Source organism: Acartia tonsa, chromosome 5, assembly GCF_053477335.1.
Source record: "Acartia tonsa isolate MP-2025a chromosome 5, ASM5347733v1, whole genome shotgun sequence".
NCBI classification, from domain to species: Eukaryota; Metazoa; Arthropoda; class Copepoda; order Calanoida; family Acartiidae; genus Acartia; species Acartia tonsa.
The window spans coordinates 9,928,689-9,949,239 of record NC_137264.1 but is presented as its reverse complement, the minus strand read 5'-3'; the positions used below and the strand labels follow the sequence as shown (position 1 = coordinate 9,949,239).

At 32.9% G+C, this 20,551-nt stretch overlaps 1 protein-coding gene across 3 annotated transcripts in view; it reads left to right on the top strand.

Moving 5' to 3' along the window:
- Positions 1-20,322, top strand: part of LOC145318717 (uncharacterized) — a 78,774-nt gene extending 58,452 nt beyond the window's left edge. For all 3 annotated transcript variants that reach the window (XM_080160185.1, XM_080160186.1, XM_080160187.1), the window contains 5 exons: positions 9,538-9,663; positions 14,430-14,504; positions 16,272-16,320; positions 18,697-18,903; positions 20,000-20,322. In XM_080160185.1, coding sequence (XP_080016311.1) covers positions 9,538-9,663; positions 14,430-14,504; positions 16,272-16,320; positions 18,697-18,903; positions 20,000-20,080 — 538 coding nt within the window. In that variant the 3' untranslated portion in view covers positions 20,081-20,322. The remainder of the gene's footprint in view (positions 1-9,537; positions 9,664-14,429; positions 14,505-16,271; positions 16,321-18,696; positions 18,904-19,999) is intronic.
- Positions 20,323-20,551: the final 229 nt, after the last annotated feature.

The following is a 20,551-nucleotide window of genomic DNA, read 5'->3' as shown; positions in this document are numbered from 1 at the left end:
TTAGGCTATTTTCTTCGAACACAGAGCTCCTAGATGTTAGGAGCGCAGACACTTGTGTTCTATGATGCTCTGGTTAAGTTAAATTTAAAATAATGTGTCAGAATATAAAGAGGTAGGGGACATTGGGCTGTTTATTTATACCATTAGTCCCCAAAGTTATATATAAAGTTTTCTTATTCGTTGGTTTAACAATTTTGGGGTCTTTTATTGAATTTTTATTGGCTGGTTTATTAAATTGACTTTCCAAACGTTTTAACTATTAATTGTAATCTAAAGAAGGGATAATTTAGTGTATAATCATTGGGGATGTACATCAAATTATTAGCAATTATCTTATCCCTTTAGATCACTGCATATGTATAATTGGCTGAGCAAGCAAATAATCAGGTATCTTAAGGCGATGATTTAAAATACATCCACAATTATGATAAACAGAATTTACCCCTGTGAAAATTATTGGTTGAAAAGTAGGAACACTACTAGTTTGAAACCAACCAATTAAAAATCAATAAAAGTACCCAAAGTTTTTAGCCAATGCCATGAACAGAAAGGTTGGATACTATTCCTGGTTGATTTTTTAAAAAATACCACAGTTATAAATTCAAATTTGTAACCTTAAATATTTTTTTATGATTACTGAAATTGGAAATACTAGAATAGTTATTTATCGCATCGTATTATAAACAGCTTTCCACGGATATAATTTTTCAGTATGGCTGAGAACTGGTTCTAAACCACTGGATATTAATCGGTTTCGAAGCAATACTGAAAAACACGTTTTGCACTTATTGCCATTACAAGAATTTTGCATTTGTATTGACGATGTTATTTTTATGCAAAAATAGAATAGCAAAGCTACTCTATCATGCACGTTGTCTGTTCATCAGTCAGTAAGTAACAGCATAAATTCTAGACATTATAGACTTTGTCTATCGGTCATGCTTCAAAGGACATGAAACTTTATTTTTTTGTTTTTGTCATTTTTGTGTATTCTCTCTCTTTCTTTTCTTTTGTTATGACAATTGAATAACTGCTCTATAACTCATTTTATTCGTTTGTTAATTCCATGATTTTTGTGCCTCGCTACTTATGGATATTGTCATCCTAGTTCTTTTGTAACAGACATTTTGTTTCTAGAACACATAGATGCAGAGGCGAATTATACTATCCACACCTTTCCGCAAGAATCCGCAAAGTGTGGCGATAAAATTAAGTCCTATATTTCATGTTTTCATTTACAGTTAAATCCTTCTTTCCCCTTCTTCAGAGATATTTAATTTAAAAAAAAAATTAAAATCCTTATCATTAAAATCACTAAGACGACTTTCAATTTTTAGGATTAATATATTGCCTATCAAAAATATATTAAATTGAAATACGATTATTGACAATTAATTAGATTATCTTTCAAAATGAAAAAAATTCTAAACCTATTTTTTATATCCCTGAAAATTTTACCTTTGTTAATTTGAAATAAATAATTGTCTGCTAATATGTTCATAACATTCACATAAATAACTCCCAGTGGTAAAAAAATAATATTAATTTGTTGTAATTTATAAAAGATTTTTATTGTAATAGCGTTCGTATTTGATTTTATAAGATATAATCATTTATAAAAAAGTGTTATTAGGCAATTAGCATTGGAGTTTTTTTATTACAGTCATAGCAGTGCCGCATTATTTTGCGGTAACCAAGACGAAATTTAAATTATCTCCCGCAAACATGTATTCAATTTGCAAATGAAAAAAAAGGCCCAGATGCAGTAGTCAGAAAGGATAGTTAAAATTATCTAGGTTAAATGTTAAAATTTTTATAAATGGGGGGGGGGGGGAGTTCTAACACTTTTACGTAAACAGTGATTATAGGCTTTGTCTTTGGAGTGAGGGGATAAATTATTTTACAAAAAAGTTTCCTTTTGGGATGTAGTTTTCCTATTCAAAAAAATTAGGATTTGCCTCCAGGTCCAGGTACTGCAGGCCTCCAGGTGGATTCTGGACAGGTAAAAAAAGTTCAAGTCAGAACAAAACTTATTTAACAAAAGTTGCTACTTTATGGGTTTGAACTTATTTGAAGAAAATTTTGAAATCATGCTCCAGGTTCAGGTACTGCAGGCCTCTAGGTGGATCCTGGACAGGTAAAAACTGAAAATTTTTACTTTTAAAGTCAGAATAAAACTTATTTAACAAAAGTTGCTACTTTATGGGCAGCATGAACTAATTTGAAGAAAGTTTTTAAATCAGGCTCCATGTACAGGTACTGCAAGCCTCCAGGTGGACCCTGGACAGTTAAAAACTGAAAATTTTCACTATTTAAGTTAGAAAAAAACTTTTTTAACAAAAGTTGCTACTTTATGGATGGTATGAACTAACTTGAAGAAAATCTTGTAATCAGGATCCATGTTCAGTTACTGCAGGCCTCCAGGTGGATCCTGGACAGTAAAAAACTAAAAAATTTTACTATTTAAGTTAGAACAAACCTTATTTTAAATAAGTTTTATTCTGACTTCAAAATTAAAATTTTTCAGTTTTTACCTGTCCAGGATCCACCTGGAGCCCTGCAGTACCTGAAACTGGTTTAAATTTTTTTTTCAAATCAGTTCGTACTATCCATAAAGTAAGTTAAACTAAAAAATTTTACTATTTAAGTTAGAACAAACCTTATTTTAAAACCTGCTACTTTTTAGCTAGTTTACCTTATAAGCTTAAGATCTTGGTAACCACTGAACCGATCGTATTCTTCTCTTCAGGGTATACACCTGTATAGGTCCTGTGGTGGTTTTAGGTTATTTTCTTTTGGCATGGGACACCCCCAACCCCCCCAAAAATAAAAAAATTCCCCCTCATTTTTTTTGAAATGTAGAGCCAGTGCCTCAATTTTTTTTTTGATGATGCAAATGATGAAGATAATGATCCACCCCATGTACTACATTTTTTTAAATTACTTCTTGGGGCAAAGCCCCTAGAGGCTAGGGGCAAAGCTGCCAGTAAATTAAATAGTAGAAATTTTAGTTTTTAACTGTCCAGGATCCACCTGGAGGCCTGCGGTACCTGAACATTAAGCCTAATTTCAAAATTTTCTTCAAGTTAGTTCATACCATCTATAAAGTAGCAACTTTTGTTAAAAAAGTTTTTTTCTAACTTAAATAGTGAAAATTTTCAGTTTTGCAGTACCTGTACATGGAGCCTGATTTAAAAAACTTTCTTTAAATTAGTTCATAAGATAAGATAAGATAAGATTTATTTTCCTCAAAGGTACAACATATTTTATTAGATATATATCATACATTAAGTTACTATGCTTTGATTGGTTTGATTCTTCTGTTTTGTTATGTTTGATGCAGGTTTGATAACAATATACATAATAACTATTATTAAGTACCTAGCATGGAATTGACCGAACTTCGTCTCCACCTAGTTACCAGGCCAGTTCGAATAGGATGAAAATAACATTTTTACTAGAAAAATCCCATGCAACATTGTACCAGATAGTTGGCATAACCCATTTAGGGTTGTGGAGCCACTGGTGTACTTTGACGCTTGCCAAGCCGATACAATGTTATATGCGCAAATAAATAATAAATAATCTTAACAATGATAGATACAATATCTTGCTGTGTATTTCAGACATCCTCCTACTATCAGTTGCAACTTCTCCAAGCGTAAATTCGGAACAATTAAGGAACCAAAACCTTCAAAAGAAGTCGCTATTCCCGTTGTGATCCCTTTTCAGCTCTACCTAGACAGTTTCCTTTGTAACAAATTATTTTCATTATAGAGTGGAGTTATGTCCGGGTCTAAGGACATCTCCACACCAATGATTACAGGATAACGATAAATATCGCGATAACGCTGGTCCAATCCAGTAATCCAAAAATAAAATAAGATACTCTAATATATAACGTATCATGTACCTAAGTGAACAAGGTGTAATAATTGGTTTCGATTCCTACGGAATCTGATTTTTATTTCTTGAGAAGGGATATAATAATCCTCTGATGTACAAATGTACAAATGTACAAAATAGAGATAGGTCATGTGCGATTCCTACGGAATCTGATTTTGGTATTTTGAGATAATGGGAATGTATCCCTAGATGTGTAAGGTTCGATTCCTCCGGAATCTGATCTTTATGTTTTGAGAACTGGTCACAGCATAGCTGTGAATGGGGCATCAATATGGGGGGGGGGGGTGGGAGAGGGGGGGGAGGTGAGGGGAGGGTGGTTTGTGCTCGAAAAGCGTTTACATTAATCCATTAATCTTACTTTTTGAAAGAGAAGGGTAAAGGTGGGTCATGGTAAGATAAAAGAAGGTGGCGTGCTATTGCGCGCACAATTTGGTCATAGCTTAGCTTTTAGTGGAGTTTTAATCTTACTGTTGTTTAGGCACGAAAATGTTCGGAGAGGAAGAATACCAACAAATGTGGCAGCCGTTACGCAATAGATTGACAATAACATATCAACGACTTCTCAATATAGTTAATGGTGGCAATGTCAGTGAGGAAGTGCGTCGTGAGGTAGCCCGTCTACTATACCATCAAGGTTATCTAGAAACCGAGTTGGCACTCACTCTGTACAACCCAAACAAAGACTTGGAGTATCATGAAACTAAATTAGGTGAAATTGCTCAGCGGATAACTGCACAAGAGGGGGCCTGTCTCCAGCTTTAGCTCCAGAAAGTGGCCATTACCGGTCAGGACCGGTTATGGTCAAGTTCTCTGCGACTTCATATACAAGATATCCGCAAAAATATTCGCAAAAACGTCCGCAAAACATCCACAAAAATCAACAATAATCAACAGAAAAAAGCTGCAAAATCGTTACAAGATGTGTCTGATATGGCCATTAAAAAAACTGTTTTGTGAGAAATAATACTGTTAAAATTTGAAGATTTGGAAAAGAATTTGAAAATTTAAAAAAATATAATTTTAAAATGTACCATAAATTCATCGATTTGTTTTAATTAATAAATCCTAGATATCTTGCTATGAACTTTTATTTTATTATTTGAAAGATGTATAAAGCAATAGGATGTCTGTTAATATGTTAATATGTTGCTATGGAATAATTTTGTATTAGCATCAAAAAAATAAGGATAAAAAATATAGGTTGATGAAGTGAGAGACTAGTTTATTAAGGGAGAGAAATCAAGGAATTGAAAAGATTTCAAAAAATTTCAGTTTTTACCTGTCCAGGATCCACCTGGAGCCCTGCAGTACCTGAAACTGGTTTAAATTTTTTTTTCAAATCAGTTCATACTATCCATAAAGTAAGTTAAATAAGTTTTTTTCTAACTTGAATTTTTTTTACCTGTCTAAAATCAACCTGGAGGCTAGCAGTATCTAAACCTGGAGGCCAAATAAATTATTTTTTTTTTAAATAGGAAAACTACATCCTAAAAGGAAATTTTTTGTGAAATAATCTCTCCTCTCACTCTAAAGACAAAGCTTATAATCACTGTTTACGCAAAAGTGTCAGAACTCCCCCCCCCCTCTTAACACTAATTGAAAGGCCATAATTTATTGAATTAAAATGTGATTATCTTCCTATTATATAAAGTAGTAAGCGTTTTTTGTCTGTCCCGAAGGATCTCGCGAACCGCTGAATCGATATTGTTATCCTTTACAGTGAAGCTTCTTATAGGTTCTGGGAAGGTTTTAAACTATTTTTGGAGAGGGTGTCTTCACCCCACTCCCCCCCAAAAAATATTTTTTTATTCTTTTGAAACTCAAATTTAATATGGGATGAGGTAGACTTTTCCCCCTCCTAAATTAAGTGCTCCTAGAGGCTTCTAGGGGCGTAACCGCTAGTATTATTTAAAGTAGTAAGCTTTTTTGTCTGTAGCGAAGGATCTTGCTAATCGCTGACCCGATATGGTTCTTCTTTACATTGAAGCTTCCTATAGGTCCTGAGGTGGTTTTAGGCTATTCTATTTTATAGATAAAGTCTGGGTATGGTGTAAGGCTATTTTCTGCCCTTATTTATCCTTTAGAATAGAGCTTCTAGATGCTAGGGGCGCAGCTGCTTGTATATATCAAAGCGCGAAGCTTTTTTATCATTATTAAAAGCGAGTTATTCTATAATTAGGGTTGGTCAGTCTGTTCGTCCGGAACGGATAGCTCATTTCGTTAATTATGGCATGTTAAAGTTGTCCTATCAATTTGAAACTTCATATGTTGATTCCTTTCATAGTAAGGTACAATTCAGAAAGCGTAGCAACACTATATTCAATACCAGAATGTCTGTATGTCCATTTTAAACATGTCGTTTTTTACTTTTTTAACAACAAATTTGTATGTGATGTTATTATCCGATTGATCTGATTTTTGGAATACTGATTCCTAGGACAACAAAGTACAATTCCATAAGTGAAGCATCTCTATAATCACCTACTAAAAATGTATGTATGTCCTTAAATATTATCCTGTATTTCAGCAGTTTTTAACAAATTTACTTACAATTTTTTCGTCTTTTATAAATTGATTAATGAGTTCTGACAATCTACAGGTGTTAAACTTCGTTTTTAAACTGTGTCAGAGCTTCGATTTTATGGATTATGTCATTCTTGTTTTTTAATGTCTATTTTTGGGGCGTCCAAATAATTACTGTTTGGAGGGAACAGGGGGCATAACTTCATTTTTCACACAATTGAAATGAGAGTGCGATCTAAATTTATGATCCTAGTATGTTAATGCACTTTTTAAACTTAATCTTGTTAATATAAATATAGTTTTTAATTGAAATTAACAGGGTTTAGAAGCTGCGGGTAAGCCTCAGTGAAATCGTCATATTATAACTTTAGAATTAAGCTGGATATCTAAACATGTTTCTTAACAGCCATTCTCCTTATTAAAATCTTTATTTTCCACACCTGCGGAATTTGAGGCTTGTGTGCGGCTGTCGATCCCTTGAAATTACTATTATTCTTAGCCCCACATAAGAAAACTGTATATTCTATGATAACAGCTGATTTAGTAAACAAATCTTCCTTTTAATGAAAAATTATCTATTTTTGCAAAAATCGTGTTATAAATTTTTTTAAAAAGTTAGACAGCTTAAAAAATAAAAATAAATTATATTTATTTTACACCTTTTTTTATTTTGCTGCCTTAATAATGAAATATTTAATATATTTGAATCGGCTTAATGCAATTTTTTTTCTTTTTTTTATGATTATTCAATACGTATGAAAAAGTAACATTTAAAAATCTCGCCACAAGAAGATTTAACAAACAAAATATTGATTTTGAGTACAATTTGATTTTTAAGTTTTAGAAAAAGTATAGAAATATTCAAAGTTAAGTGTTTGTTTACATTTTGAAAAAATTATTTTGCCCTGTTCTATTTAATTAGAACTTTTCAAAAAAACTTCATTTAAAGGGCGAATATAGGTTGGATATGATATGAGCTTATATCAAAGGTGCAAGTATATACATTATGAATAACTCAAGCAAATAAAGATATTCCATTGGATAAGGCCGTTATAGCTAAAAACCTAGCCAATTGGGCTAATTTGTGACGTCAGAGGAGTGGTTCCCTAACATATTCAAATACCAATATTCACAACAGGATGCGTGTAGAGTTTGCCTAAATACTGTTGTTATTTTGCAGTACAAATAAATGAGAAAAAGGTTTCGGGAATTAATCAGGGGTAAATATACCCTCCTTCTACCTTCATACAAAATATATAAAGTAAAATATTTAAAAGTTAAAAAAACATCAAATAATTAAAAAAAAAAAAAAATAATCAATAAAATTTTCTTGGAGGAAGGATGATTTCAAATCCCTGTTTTTTAGTGGCCGTGTGTGTGTGTGTTGAAAATGCGTAATTAAGGGTTGTTTATATCATCATGAATTAATCAAAGATCTCTGTACAGAAAATAAACTTTAAGACGTATTATTTACCCTAGTCAATAGTCCTGACGCCCTTCTACGCAAATTAATTTTATGCTTTTTAAAAATGAAATAAAATAGTATTTAATCTAAAATAATAAACATTTAAATTATCTTTTAAGGTGCGTGCCAATGTAATAGTCAATCAAACTTAAGCAAAATAGTCAAAAAAAAGTCTTGTAAAGGGCTAAAATAAACGATTTTGTCGGCAATCTCATTTATTATATGTTCAATTGAATCAGAAAATTGCAAAATCTACTTAAGGATTTTTTTGAATTTTTAAATTTGGCATAGATATTCTAAAAGTATGTAATGGCACCTTTGATATAAGCTCATATGATATCGAACCTATATTCGCCCTTTAATAAAAGATTAATATATTTTAATGTTTTTAAAACATATTACTTTCTATGTGATTTAGGGGTTGCAATTTTTTGCAAATTACGTTTTTTGGCTTTTCATTCAAATAAGTTGCACAATTCTGGTTTTTACTGTATAAATTTATTAAATGACTTCAGAAAAACATATTATAATCCTTACATTTACTTTTTTTTCTAACAATCTATTTTTTAGGAGACTTTTTATATCGCTGACAAAAATGGCATTATTCTGCAAAAAAAATATTTTTTTTGCAAATTTAAAGATATGAAAGTATTTAATAAATGGTTAACTTTAATTTTCGTTTTAGCAAAATGGATTATTGTTTCTTATAAGATGAAAATAAGGTATCGCAAATATTTGTTGCAATTTTAATTCGATTTTATTGCAAATAGGAAGACATAGGATTTTAGTTTTAACAGATTATGATTCTGGACCCAAAATTACATAGGACTGAAGTTTTCGTTTGTTGATTGCTGAAAGTTAAAGTTTCTTGCTCTAGAATCGCTATGTGAGAAGTAAACAATTGTCAATTTTAAAGTAACAGAGTTATTATTTAACTCATTGTATTATGGACATCTTTCGGCGGATATTAATATGAAAAATCATAAGATTAATACTAGTTTAGGTGGCCCGAAAGGCTAAAAGATGATTATAATCCAGCGGATATTAATCGGTTTCGTAGTCATTCTGAAAAGAAAATCCTTTGTTTATTTATTGATGATGCAGCAATGCTTAAATATGTCCCATTAGAAAAACTGATATGGTACAGTATTTTTTTTTCTACTGAATAACACTTTAATGTATTTTTTTATGGAAAAGAAATTGATAGTTTTTTTTTAAATCATAAAGGAATGCGTGATAGTTATAAATAAAAGATTTTGAAAAGTTTATATAGTCTTTTTAATTTGATGGAGGGGGGGGGGGGGCGGAGGCGTTAACGCTCCGCTTTGCAATGAATACGCATAAAAAAATCCCCCACCCCCTCTTTCCATTTTATTTTAAAGATATTAGAGTGGGATGGCTTGATGCTCTCTGCCCTTGTTCTCTATACATTTCCACACAAGCATATATAAAAATTTAAATTTTACCTACATTTACAACGGAGGTGCTAAAATTTTGAAAAAGTGGCTGAGCAAAAAATAACTTTTTACATATGACTACTTTTTTTTCAAAATTAAGGTAGAAATACTTTTATTTTGTTACTAGCAAAAACTTTATACAAAAGTGTTATAAAAAAATAGTTTTTAAGTATATTTTTTTTTTAGGACGCTTAGCTTTGACGACAGCAACCCAAGGGCCGTGCACTCCCGGGGAGGGAACAAGGACAGATCAAACAAACAGTTCAAGTTTGACCCGGTCATGATGGATGACTTTGACCAACAATTTGCCAGGTAAAAATAAATATTTTGATTCACTCAAAGAACCTGCTCAAGCACTGAGGTGGATTCTTAAAAAAAAATTTGCCCCACTAATCGCTTAGTGGGGCAAAAATTTTTTTCGTAAAAAATCCACAAAATCACATTAAAAATCTACAAAAATTAAACAAAATCATAGAAGGGTTATGAACATAAGATTTTCTTTAATTTTTGTATATTTTTATGTGATTTTGGAGGATTTTTTACGAAAACAATTTTGCCCCACTAAGCGATTAGTGGGGCAAATTTTTTTTAAGAATCCGCTTCTGAACTCCACCCCGCCCCCCATCTCTTATTTTGAAATAATTTGAAATTAGGGGAGGGGGGAATACGTTTTTGAGTGTTTTGTGTACTAGTAGCCCCACAGGATTAGAGCTTCCCTCAGGGGTTAAGAATAGGAAAAAAAACTACCCCCATTTCCCTTATCTTCAATTTTCAAAAAAAAATATGAAAAGCCTTAAATATGTATTTCCATTCAGGTGTTACCCTCCCAAAAATATTTATAGATCTTATCAGGACATATTAGAAGCTACATTGTAACAGACAGACGTACAGACAAACAGATATACAGACCGACATTCTGTTACTAATATACAAGGATTATCAGCCTATAATTTTACATACTTCCCAATCCTGCCAAAAATAATGGGATTGAATATACTAATAATGCATATTTAATGTATTTGCTAACATGAATTATACAATGTACACATATCAGCGAGGGATCTAAAGGGATAAGACAATGGCCGATAAATTGATGTACTTCCCAATGATGATACACAAAATTACACCTTCTGTACATTAAAAATAGTGGGTGAAACGTTTGAACACTTATTTTATTGAATTAACCAATCAAAATTCCCAAAAATTGTTATGCCAACGAATAAGAAAAAGTTATCATAAAACTTTGTGGACTAGTGAAACAAACTGCCCATTGTTCTCTCTCTTTCTGCATATCAGCAATATAAAGGAAATAACAATAACCTAAATACATATTAAATATTCCGCATTTTTATACGTGGTTTAGGGATAGTTTAATTAACATGAAACAATTGAAATTTAATAGGCCTGCCTTACCCTTTTTTCACATCCTATTAGTTTTAAACATACCCCTAATGAATTGCTGTGAACGCCACTGTACTGTTTTAACAAAAACTACTTAAGTTAATTTTGTATGTAATTTCTTACACTTTATTTTGATAAGTTCATATGTTTCATTATTCAAAATGAATATATATAAAGTGACCTTTTTAAGCACTCGAATAATATGGGAAACTTGGGTTTTCAAGCGGCTAAACGACAAACGAACATTAACACTTATGAAGTGTCAGAACTGATTATTTAGAATATAAATACATAAAAGACGAAACAAAATTGCAAGTGAAAAACTGATAAAATACATGATAATGTTTTAGGACAAGGGCAGGAGGTACTTCTTGAAGTACTGGGGGATATTGACGTCCCTCCCCTTACCAGTCACCCTTCCTTCCAGGGATATGAAAGGTTTGCGTAGGACTAACTATCCTACCTGTAAAAATCCCCACAGTTACAGAAACCACCCACAAAACCTCAAACACTTATGGCTTTAACACAGCCAGAGGTGTGCATGAAAAAAGAACTGTTGGAACTGATGCTCAGTTTACTGAGAATATGAAAGATGATGGTGAAATCCGAAAGGAAGCTATCAACTTGATGACAGGACCAATAAGTTCTAAGCAAAGCTGTAAGATAGGAACCTGGAATGTTAGAATGTTAGAATGTTACAATATCGGAATACTTGGAATTGCAGAATGTAGATGGACAGGACAAGGACAAACCACAACCAAAGATGGCCACCTAATACTTTATTCTGGTCATGAAAGTCAACATATGTATGGGGTTGCTATAATTATTCAAAAACGACATGTCAATTCACTAATAGACTGGAAACCTATATCAGACAGAATAATTAAGGCTAGATTCCAATCAAGGCACTGCAAGTTGACCCTTATCCAATGCTATGCCCCAACAAATGACAAAAGTGAAGAAGTAAAACAAGAGTTTTATGATCAACTGCAATCAATCAGAAACTCAGTACCCAAACATGACATGTGTCTAGTTCTTGGAGATATGAATGCTAAAGTAGGAACTGACAGGACTGGAGTGGAAAATGCAATGGGACACTTTGGCATAGGTACAAGAAATGAAAATGGAGAACTTTTACTTGATTTCTGTTTAAATAATGATATGGTCGTAGGAGGTACATTATTCCAACACAAAAACATTCACAAATATACCTGGACAACACCTGATGGACAAACAAGAAACATGATTGACCATATTATGATCAATAGAAAATGGGTCAAGTCAATGCAAGACTGTAGGAGCTATAGAGGAGCCGACATATTCAGTGACCATGAACTAGTTGTCAGTAAGATTAAATTAAAGCTGAAGCGTACTGGCCATGATAAAAAGAGTGAGATTGGTAGACAATATGATTCTTCAAGATTAAAGGACCCAGTGATAAAGAATGAATTTGTCTTAAAACTCAGAAATAGATTTCAAGTCTTAGAGGACCTAAATGACGAGACTGAGATCACATGGACTTCAATTAAAGAAAACTTTCAATCTACTGCTAAGGAAATCCTAGGACACAAGAAACCAGAGAAAAAGGACTGGATCTCTGAAGAAACATGGAACAAAATAGAAGAGAGAAAGAAGCTTAAAAACAAAATTCATAATGCTCAACATTTGGCTGACATGGGCAATTTAAGAGCTGAATATACTGCTAAAGACAAAGAAGTCAAAAAGTGCACAAGGAAAGACAAGAGAGATTACATTGACAATCTGGCTGAAAAGGCCCAGAGAGCAGCTGACTTCGGTAACATGAAAACAGTATACAACATAACCAAGCAATTAAGTGGCAAATATAACAACAAGAGTGGTGAAACTATCAAGGCTAAAGATGGTAAATTACTCACTACAGAAAAAGAAGTTGCTAAAAGGTGGAAATCGCATTTTGAAGAAGTGTTGAACAGACCTGAACCTGAAATTACTGCTGAACCAGAACCAGGACATGAAATAGACATAGACACACGACCACCAACTATTCAAGATAAAATTTGGAGACAAGAAAAGATACCAACTGACTGGTCTAAAGGTATAATCATAAAACTACCTAAGAAGGGAGATTTGAATAATTGTGATAATTGGAGAGGAATTATGCTGCTTTCTACCCCAAGCAAGGTCCTATGTAAAGTTATTTTAAACAGAATTGATGAGAAAATTGACAATAAACTAAGAGAAGAACAAGCTGGATTCCGTGCTGGAAGAGGCTGTGTTGACCAAATTTTCACCCTTAGGACAGTTATTGAACAATGTGTTGAATTTAACAAGCCACTCCATGTAAATTTTGTTGATTTCTCTAAGGCCTTTGACTCCATACACAGACAAACACTCTGGAAAATACTAAGAAGTTATGGTATACCTGAAAAGATGATAATTATGATAACTAAATTTTATGACAACTTCCAAGCCTGTGTTTCAGTTGGAAACAATAAGACATCTGATTTCTTTAAAATAAGCACTGGAGTTAGACAGGGATGCATTTTATCACCTATTCTATTTATATTGGTCATTGACTGGGTGATGAAGAAAACCACAGAGGACAAAAAACGTGGTCTCCAGCTGGGCATACTAGGACACCTAGAAGATCTGGACTTTGCTGATGACCTGGCACTGATTTCAGAAACAATTAAACATCTACAAGCTAAGACAGATAGACTAGTCAAATACGCAGGACAAGTCGGGCTCTTTGTTAATGTCAAGAAGACTGAAATTATGAATATACCTACAAACCCTGATCAAACTATAACAATAAATGGTGAACAATTGAAACAAAGCAACAAATTCACCTATTTGGGGAGTGTTATCAGCAGTGAAAATGGCTCAAAAGCTGATATTAAAACCAGGATTGATAAGGCTAGGGTTGCTTTCAACAGTCTACACAACGTTTGGAATTCAAAGAAACTTGCTCTGAAAACAAAAATCAGACTTTACAACAGCAATGTGAAATCAGTTCTTCTTTATGGAGCTGAATGCTGGAGAACTGTGAAAACTGAAACAAATCAACTTAATGCATTTCACAATAGCTGCCTAAGAAGAATTTGCAAAATATACTGGCCAAACAAAATATCAAACATTGAGCTGTATGCTAAGACCAAGTGCAATAGTATAGAAGCAGAAGTGCAATTTAAAAGACTAAGGTGGCTAGGACATGTGCTTAGAATGGAACAAAATAGGTTTCCAAAAAAGTGCTTAAAATGGAACCCCACCACTGGTAAACGTAAACGGGGACAACCAAAAAAGACCTGGAGGCGGAGCACTGAAAAGGACCTCTTTAATTTGGAATTAACATGGGGAGAAGCTGAAGCACTTGCCAAAAAAAGGAATTCATGGAGGAGCAGGGTGGCCGTATTCTCTGGACTCCACAGTCCAAAAGAGAGACGCGCCTGAACTGAATGTTTTAGGACATACTTACATTTTTAGGACTTGATTTCTCTTGGGAGGGTGGTGGTACCCTTTCTCAAAATATTTATAAACCTTCCCGGGACCTAAGAGGAGCTACCCTGTTAAGCAGAACCCGATCAGTTCAGCGGTTAACAGCGGTTTTTCAAACAAACAGACAGGCAGACAACATTTTACTTTGTATCATAGATAATTTTGCAATAGTTACATATGTATTTATTCCTGATATTTTTCAGAGCTTCCCGTAGATTATCCTGGCATAGCCAAGATTTCTCAAATTACAATGTTGATATTACACAGAAGAAATACAGGTACTAGCATTTATCTATCTATCTGTCTCTCTGTTTATCTATCTATCTATCTGTCTCTCTGTTTATTTATCTATCTATCTAACTGTGTATCTAAATATTTGTGTATCTACTTCTGTATTAGACTATATAAGATGGAAAGAATTATAATGTTATAGGTAGATTTGAAACCTGCATCAAATTTTAATGATTTTTTTAAAAACTTAGTTTTTTGTATAATTCTTTATTTAACAGGGCAAATACAATTTAAGTTAACTAATTTTAACATTCGTGATACGTGGATTGAAAACTACCTGCACTCTAATTGGTTGAATGATGTACGACACTTCTCAAATCACATATGTCAATTACTTAAAAAATAAATAAAAAATTGTACAAAAAACAAATTTTATAAAAAATCCTTTAAATTTGATGCAGATTTTGAAATTCTTTCCATCTTATATTGTGTATCCATCTATTTATCTATCTATCTACTTGTGTGTCTATCTATCTATCTCTCTGTGTAAGATTTCTCAAATTACAATGTTGAATTTACTCAAAAGAAATACAGGTACTAGTGTTTTTCTAGATAAAAGGATTTTTAAGATTTTTTTTTTGATAAATTTATGTATCCCATAGGCACCCCCAAAAATCTGAATAACCCCACTATGTAAATTTTAACATCAGGGTAAAGGTTCTGGGAGGAATTGTTTGCAATTTACCCCTCCTCGAAAAAAAGATTACCCTCCATCTTCAGTTAAAAAAAATATTTAGATATAGAAAATAAAATTTGGACGTCCTTCAGCTCTAAACCGAGAGAAAACATTCAAAGGCGCGTAGCATCTCTCTAGCACGTTTAACCGCTTTAACATCTTAGTAAGTTTGTACTATTTTTGTGGTAATTCATAGTACATTGAGGAGAAAAGCAAAAAAATATTGTTAAATAAGCACTTTTTACTTAATATTGGAATATTTAATATAGTTTTATGTAAATTTTGTAGAAAAGTTTTTTTAATAGATTAGAAGATTTTTTTTATCAAAAATGAGATACCCTCCCCCCTCCCACCCTAAAAAATTATAAGATTGTTTTGCTATGGATATTTACACCCAAAGAGAAAATTTTGGGTTGATTAAACTACAATTATGGAGTATTTGGAGGGGTGGGGTTAGGGGTAAAAAATTTTCTAAAATTTTTAAATGTTTTTTTGAACACAGTAATAGTGTCTGACTGATTATGACGTAACAAAAAAAATCAGCCAATGAGAGGCGGCCGTTATTGACCAATGGTAAAATTTATAGTGGCTTCTCATTGGCTAATTTTTTTGTTACGTCATAATCAGTCAGACACTATTACTGTGTTCTGTTTTTTTACATGATCTATGCATGACGGAGTCGCTTCGCTATTTAAAATCTAGGACTTGAACTGCAGCAAATATTTTAATGAACTGCGTTTGTTAATTATAAGCATCATTGACTTGATTTCTTCTGGGATATTGCAGATACATTTTTACCTTAATATGTGGCTCCGCCATAGCCTCCATAGACATCCAAGGGGGTGAATGAGGGTTAAGGGGTGGTCCCCACCTCTAACTTTAAAACACCTCATTTTACCTTCTTCTAATTTATAAAAAAAATACATTAGATTACCCCCCTCAAACCTTTGAAATCCAACAATTTACTTGCCTCACTTTTTTTATTATCACTGTTCATCTGCTCTATAACTTGGTTTGTTTGTCAATCATCTACTTGATGTTATAGAATGTTGTGACAATAATAATTTTACAAATTTAGGTTGTTGAGATCAGTTGCACCCTTGGTTATCATTTCCACACCTGCAAAGGTAAATATGGAACACAAAGTTACTGGTACCCAAAATTTTCAACTTTTGTCTTCCAACTTTGGGTGCTTTAAAAAATACTGATTGGTTGGATTAAATTAGCAGTTACAAAACTTTACCATCAATGACTATTTGTCATTGACTAAATCATAAATTTTTTTTATAATGATTGGGGATGTGGATCAGTTGACGCCGATTGTCTTATCCCTTAAGATCCCTGCTTGATTAATAAAAAATGTTTTAATGTATACAATTTTTACTGGATTTATACATGACAAAAATTACAAAATCCAAAAAAGCAAAGCACCATAGTCTAGGGATTGAAAGAGATAAGACAATGGCCGATAAATTGATGTATATAATACAGAAAATTACCCATTCTGTAGATTACAACAATTGCTGGTTGGATGAAACGTTTGAACACTCAACTTAACGTACAAACAATCAAAAATCAATAAAAGTCCCAAAAGTTGTTAAGCGAACGAATTACAAAACGTTATTATAAAATTTTGAGGACTAGTGTAATAAACAGCCCATTGTCCACTCTGTCTGACGGTTAATGACAAACAAAGATTGATTTTTGTATATAGGTAGTCATCACTTAATAATAGTAATTTGTAAGTCTAAACTAAATCTTATAAGAAATACTTGTTTAAAGGACTTTTAGAACTTGATTCGATGGATGCTTTGCTTGTAATACTGTACCAGGTTGTCATAGGAATCATTATTTGGGATAATTTTGTCGTATAAAACAAGTTTTGAAATAATCATTTTGATGATTCCTCTTTACAGAAAAGCTATTCCCGTATCGCTTCGAAACCGATTAATATCCGGTTAACTAGAACCGGTTCTCATCCATACAAAAAGATGATGTCAAGCATCGTATTATATCCAGTTTTCTACGAATATAAAGATGTAAAATCATAAGAGTAAAACCAGTTTTTTAGCCCCGAGATGCCAAAGGCATTTTTTTATTCGTAGAAAACTGGATTTAATTCGATGCTAGGCATATTTTTTCGTATGGATAAGAACCATTTCTAATCCACTGGATATTAATCGGTTTTGAATGTATACGGGAAAAGCTTTTATTTAAAAAGTGTAGAGTCAAATGTTGATTAGGTTTACGAACAAAATTTTTTTTTTTTGTTGATGTAGCATATAAAAAAGTTACTGAACTACGCAACTCAGTAATCAAATTCTATTCAATTTTATGGATCTTAAATTTTATTTTATAAAATATGTAAATAGAATTTTTGCAAATATTGTTTTTTTTATTTATTTTCTTGTTGGAGAATTTATAGGTTTAAAAAAGAATTTAAATCATTGAAAAATGTAATAGATCTAACTGAATTTTCATACCGTTTCACTACTTTGAACACAATGTTATTGCTTTTTTACAAATTAAAGGAGCAAGGGTGTTACTTTTTACTTTTTGTAAAGCCTCTAATATCTCAAAAAAATTTGCTCTAATTTTACTATGTTGAAAATGAATTATTGTCAATTTGAAATTATCGAAGCATTTGACGAATTTGTCAGGTTTTTTTCAACAATTTTCAGGCATCGTTAACTTAAATTTTTTTTTACTGTAGTTCTTTTACACCTATGTAGTGAATATTATCGTTCTACTATTCCCTTATTAACTATTTAAGAATTGTAATAATAATTTCTTATTTGACTTTTATAAAACATTTAATAAATCTTTTTATTAAAGTAAGTACAAGCTCCATTTTTTTCGTCTTGATTTGAAAGACATATTTATTTCATATGAAGAAGTTCAAAAGGCAAATTATTGGATCTCTATCAAAATGTAATGTTATTACTGAACTAATCCATCATTGTTCTGGATGCTTTCCAACAAAGTGCCTGTTGAGCACTGACAACCCCTTTCTGAAGCTATTTGTAGTGCCTATAAATAAGGGGATAAATACCGAATTACGTCATATTAGAATAGTCCTTTATACAAAATCTAGCGGCTAAGCCCCTAGAAGCCTCTAGAGGCACTGGTAGGAGGGGAAAAGTCGACCTCATCCCATTTAAAATTTAAAAATATTTTAGGGGGGAGAGGGGTGAAGACACTCTCTCCAAAAATAGTTTAAAACCTTCCCAGAACCTATAAGATGCTTCACTGTAAAGGAGAACATTGTCAGTTCAGCGGTTAGCGAGATCCTTTAGGACAGACAAAAAACGCTTACTACTTTATATAATAGGATGACATAATTCAAAATTTTCCGCTTTAAGTTTTTTTTTTTTATTTATCCTCTTTTTCATAGACACTATACAGAGCTTCCTCCTTCCTCCCTTTTTTCCTATGTGGAGCCCCTTTGGTGCCATAACCCTGCGGGTCTACCAAGTACACAATTTATTTATTTTTGTTGTCAGGATGAGCCACCAACCACCCTGAACCTGACCCAGGATTTATCCACCAAATCCTCCAAAGTGCCGAAGCTGGACCACAACCAAGTGAAGCGGCCCTACTCGTCTCCCAACTCCCCAGCGGGGTCGCCCATGTCGCCCAGCGGGGCTACGCAGAGTGCCCCCGTTTCTCCGACGTCTCCTGTCCTGCCATACAGACACTATTTGTATGAGGTAAAATTATATATTAGCTGCACTCCTAAAAGTAGATCTGTTGAAAAACTGCCTAAATACAGGATATTGTTTAAGGACATACTTACATTTTTAAGAATTGATTATAGAGATGCTTCGCTTAAAACAATGTACTTTATTGTCCTAGAAATCAGTATTCCAAAAATCAGAGTAATCACATAATTTTATCACATAAAAATTTGTTGTTAAAAAAGTTAAAAAGCAACATGTTTAAAATGCACGTACGGACTTTCTGGCAACTATTACAGAGTTGCCTCGCTTTCTAACTTCTACCTATGGGAATCATCATGCAAATTATGAAATCGACAGGACAATTCTAACATGCCTAAAATAACAAAAAGAGCTATCCATTACGACCGGACGGACGGACCGATACTAATTATAGAAAAGTTTTGCTTTTAAAAAGACTCACTCATGAGAGTAAAGGAACATAAGCTTTGTAGTACTATATACAACATATATGAAATGAAAATCCATATTAGACAATATAAAACTAGGCCATTGCATGTTATTCTTTTAATATATACTTTTCTTGGCATCTTATTGAGATCTTTGTCTGTTAATACTGGTAGAATATCTTAGCTTTTTTTTACTACAATCAGCAAATCACCCATCCAAGTACTAACTTGGTCCAATGTTGCTTAACTTCAGTGGTCGGACGAGAACTGGTGCTTTCAACATGATATGGCCAATTTTTTTTTTTTTGGGGGGGGGAGGTGGGGATGTTTGGTAATTTTTTCTAGGTTTAATTTCTATTTGAATGGTTGAGATACCCTGACCCAAAATATTGATCAACCTTCCCTAGGACTATGAGAAGCTTTATCATATCGGTTCAGCAGTAAAAGAGATTCTTCGCTACACACGCACCAGTTACATTGAAGCTCTGGAAAATGTCATGCGTGACGTCATAAAAATACGTCTAAAAAGGAGGGATAAAAGGAGAAGTGGAAAAGGAAACCCCTATAAAAGAGATGGATTTAGACATATTTTTTATGACGTCATACATGACACTTTCCAGTGCTTCTGTTACATTTACAGAAGGATTTTCAACTTTGTCACATTTTTAAATTTTTTTCAGGTGAAACCAGATGGACCAGACGGGCAACGACGACCTTCTATCGTGTCCAGAAATATCAAGAAAATATTCAGAAAATCTTAAATAACATTTTCCATTTACATTACGCTATTGTGAGAACTTGGGAAGCTGGTCATAGTGTTTCCTGAAATGGAGATAATTAAGATTTTTTTTGGAAGTATCACGATTAACGTCATATTTTCTTATATTATGACGGCAATCGGAATAGGTTGACTAAACGTTGTTCCCATTTTTAGAACCCATTTTTACCAGCTTCGATCTTGGTTATAACTTGAAAAGTTAAGATTACTAACATGTAAAAATACTTTTCTTCAAAAAAAAGACAGAATAAACTAAATTTTAGTGATTATTTTTTAACGGGAGCCTTCGCCTCGAGGATTGGTTGAAAAAAAAATGGTTCTGATGGACAGACGAAAAAAGAGACATCATTGTGTTTCGAATTATATATAGTTGTTCTATATAGGATACTTGCGGCTACGCCCCTAGAGGCCTCTAGGGGAACTTGAGGAAGGGGTCTTTGAAATCGATAACGCA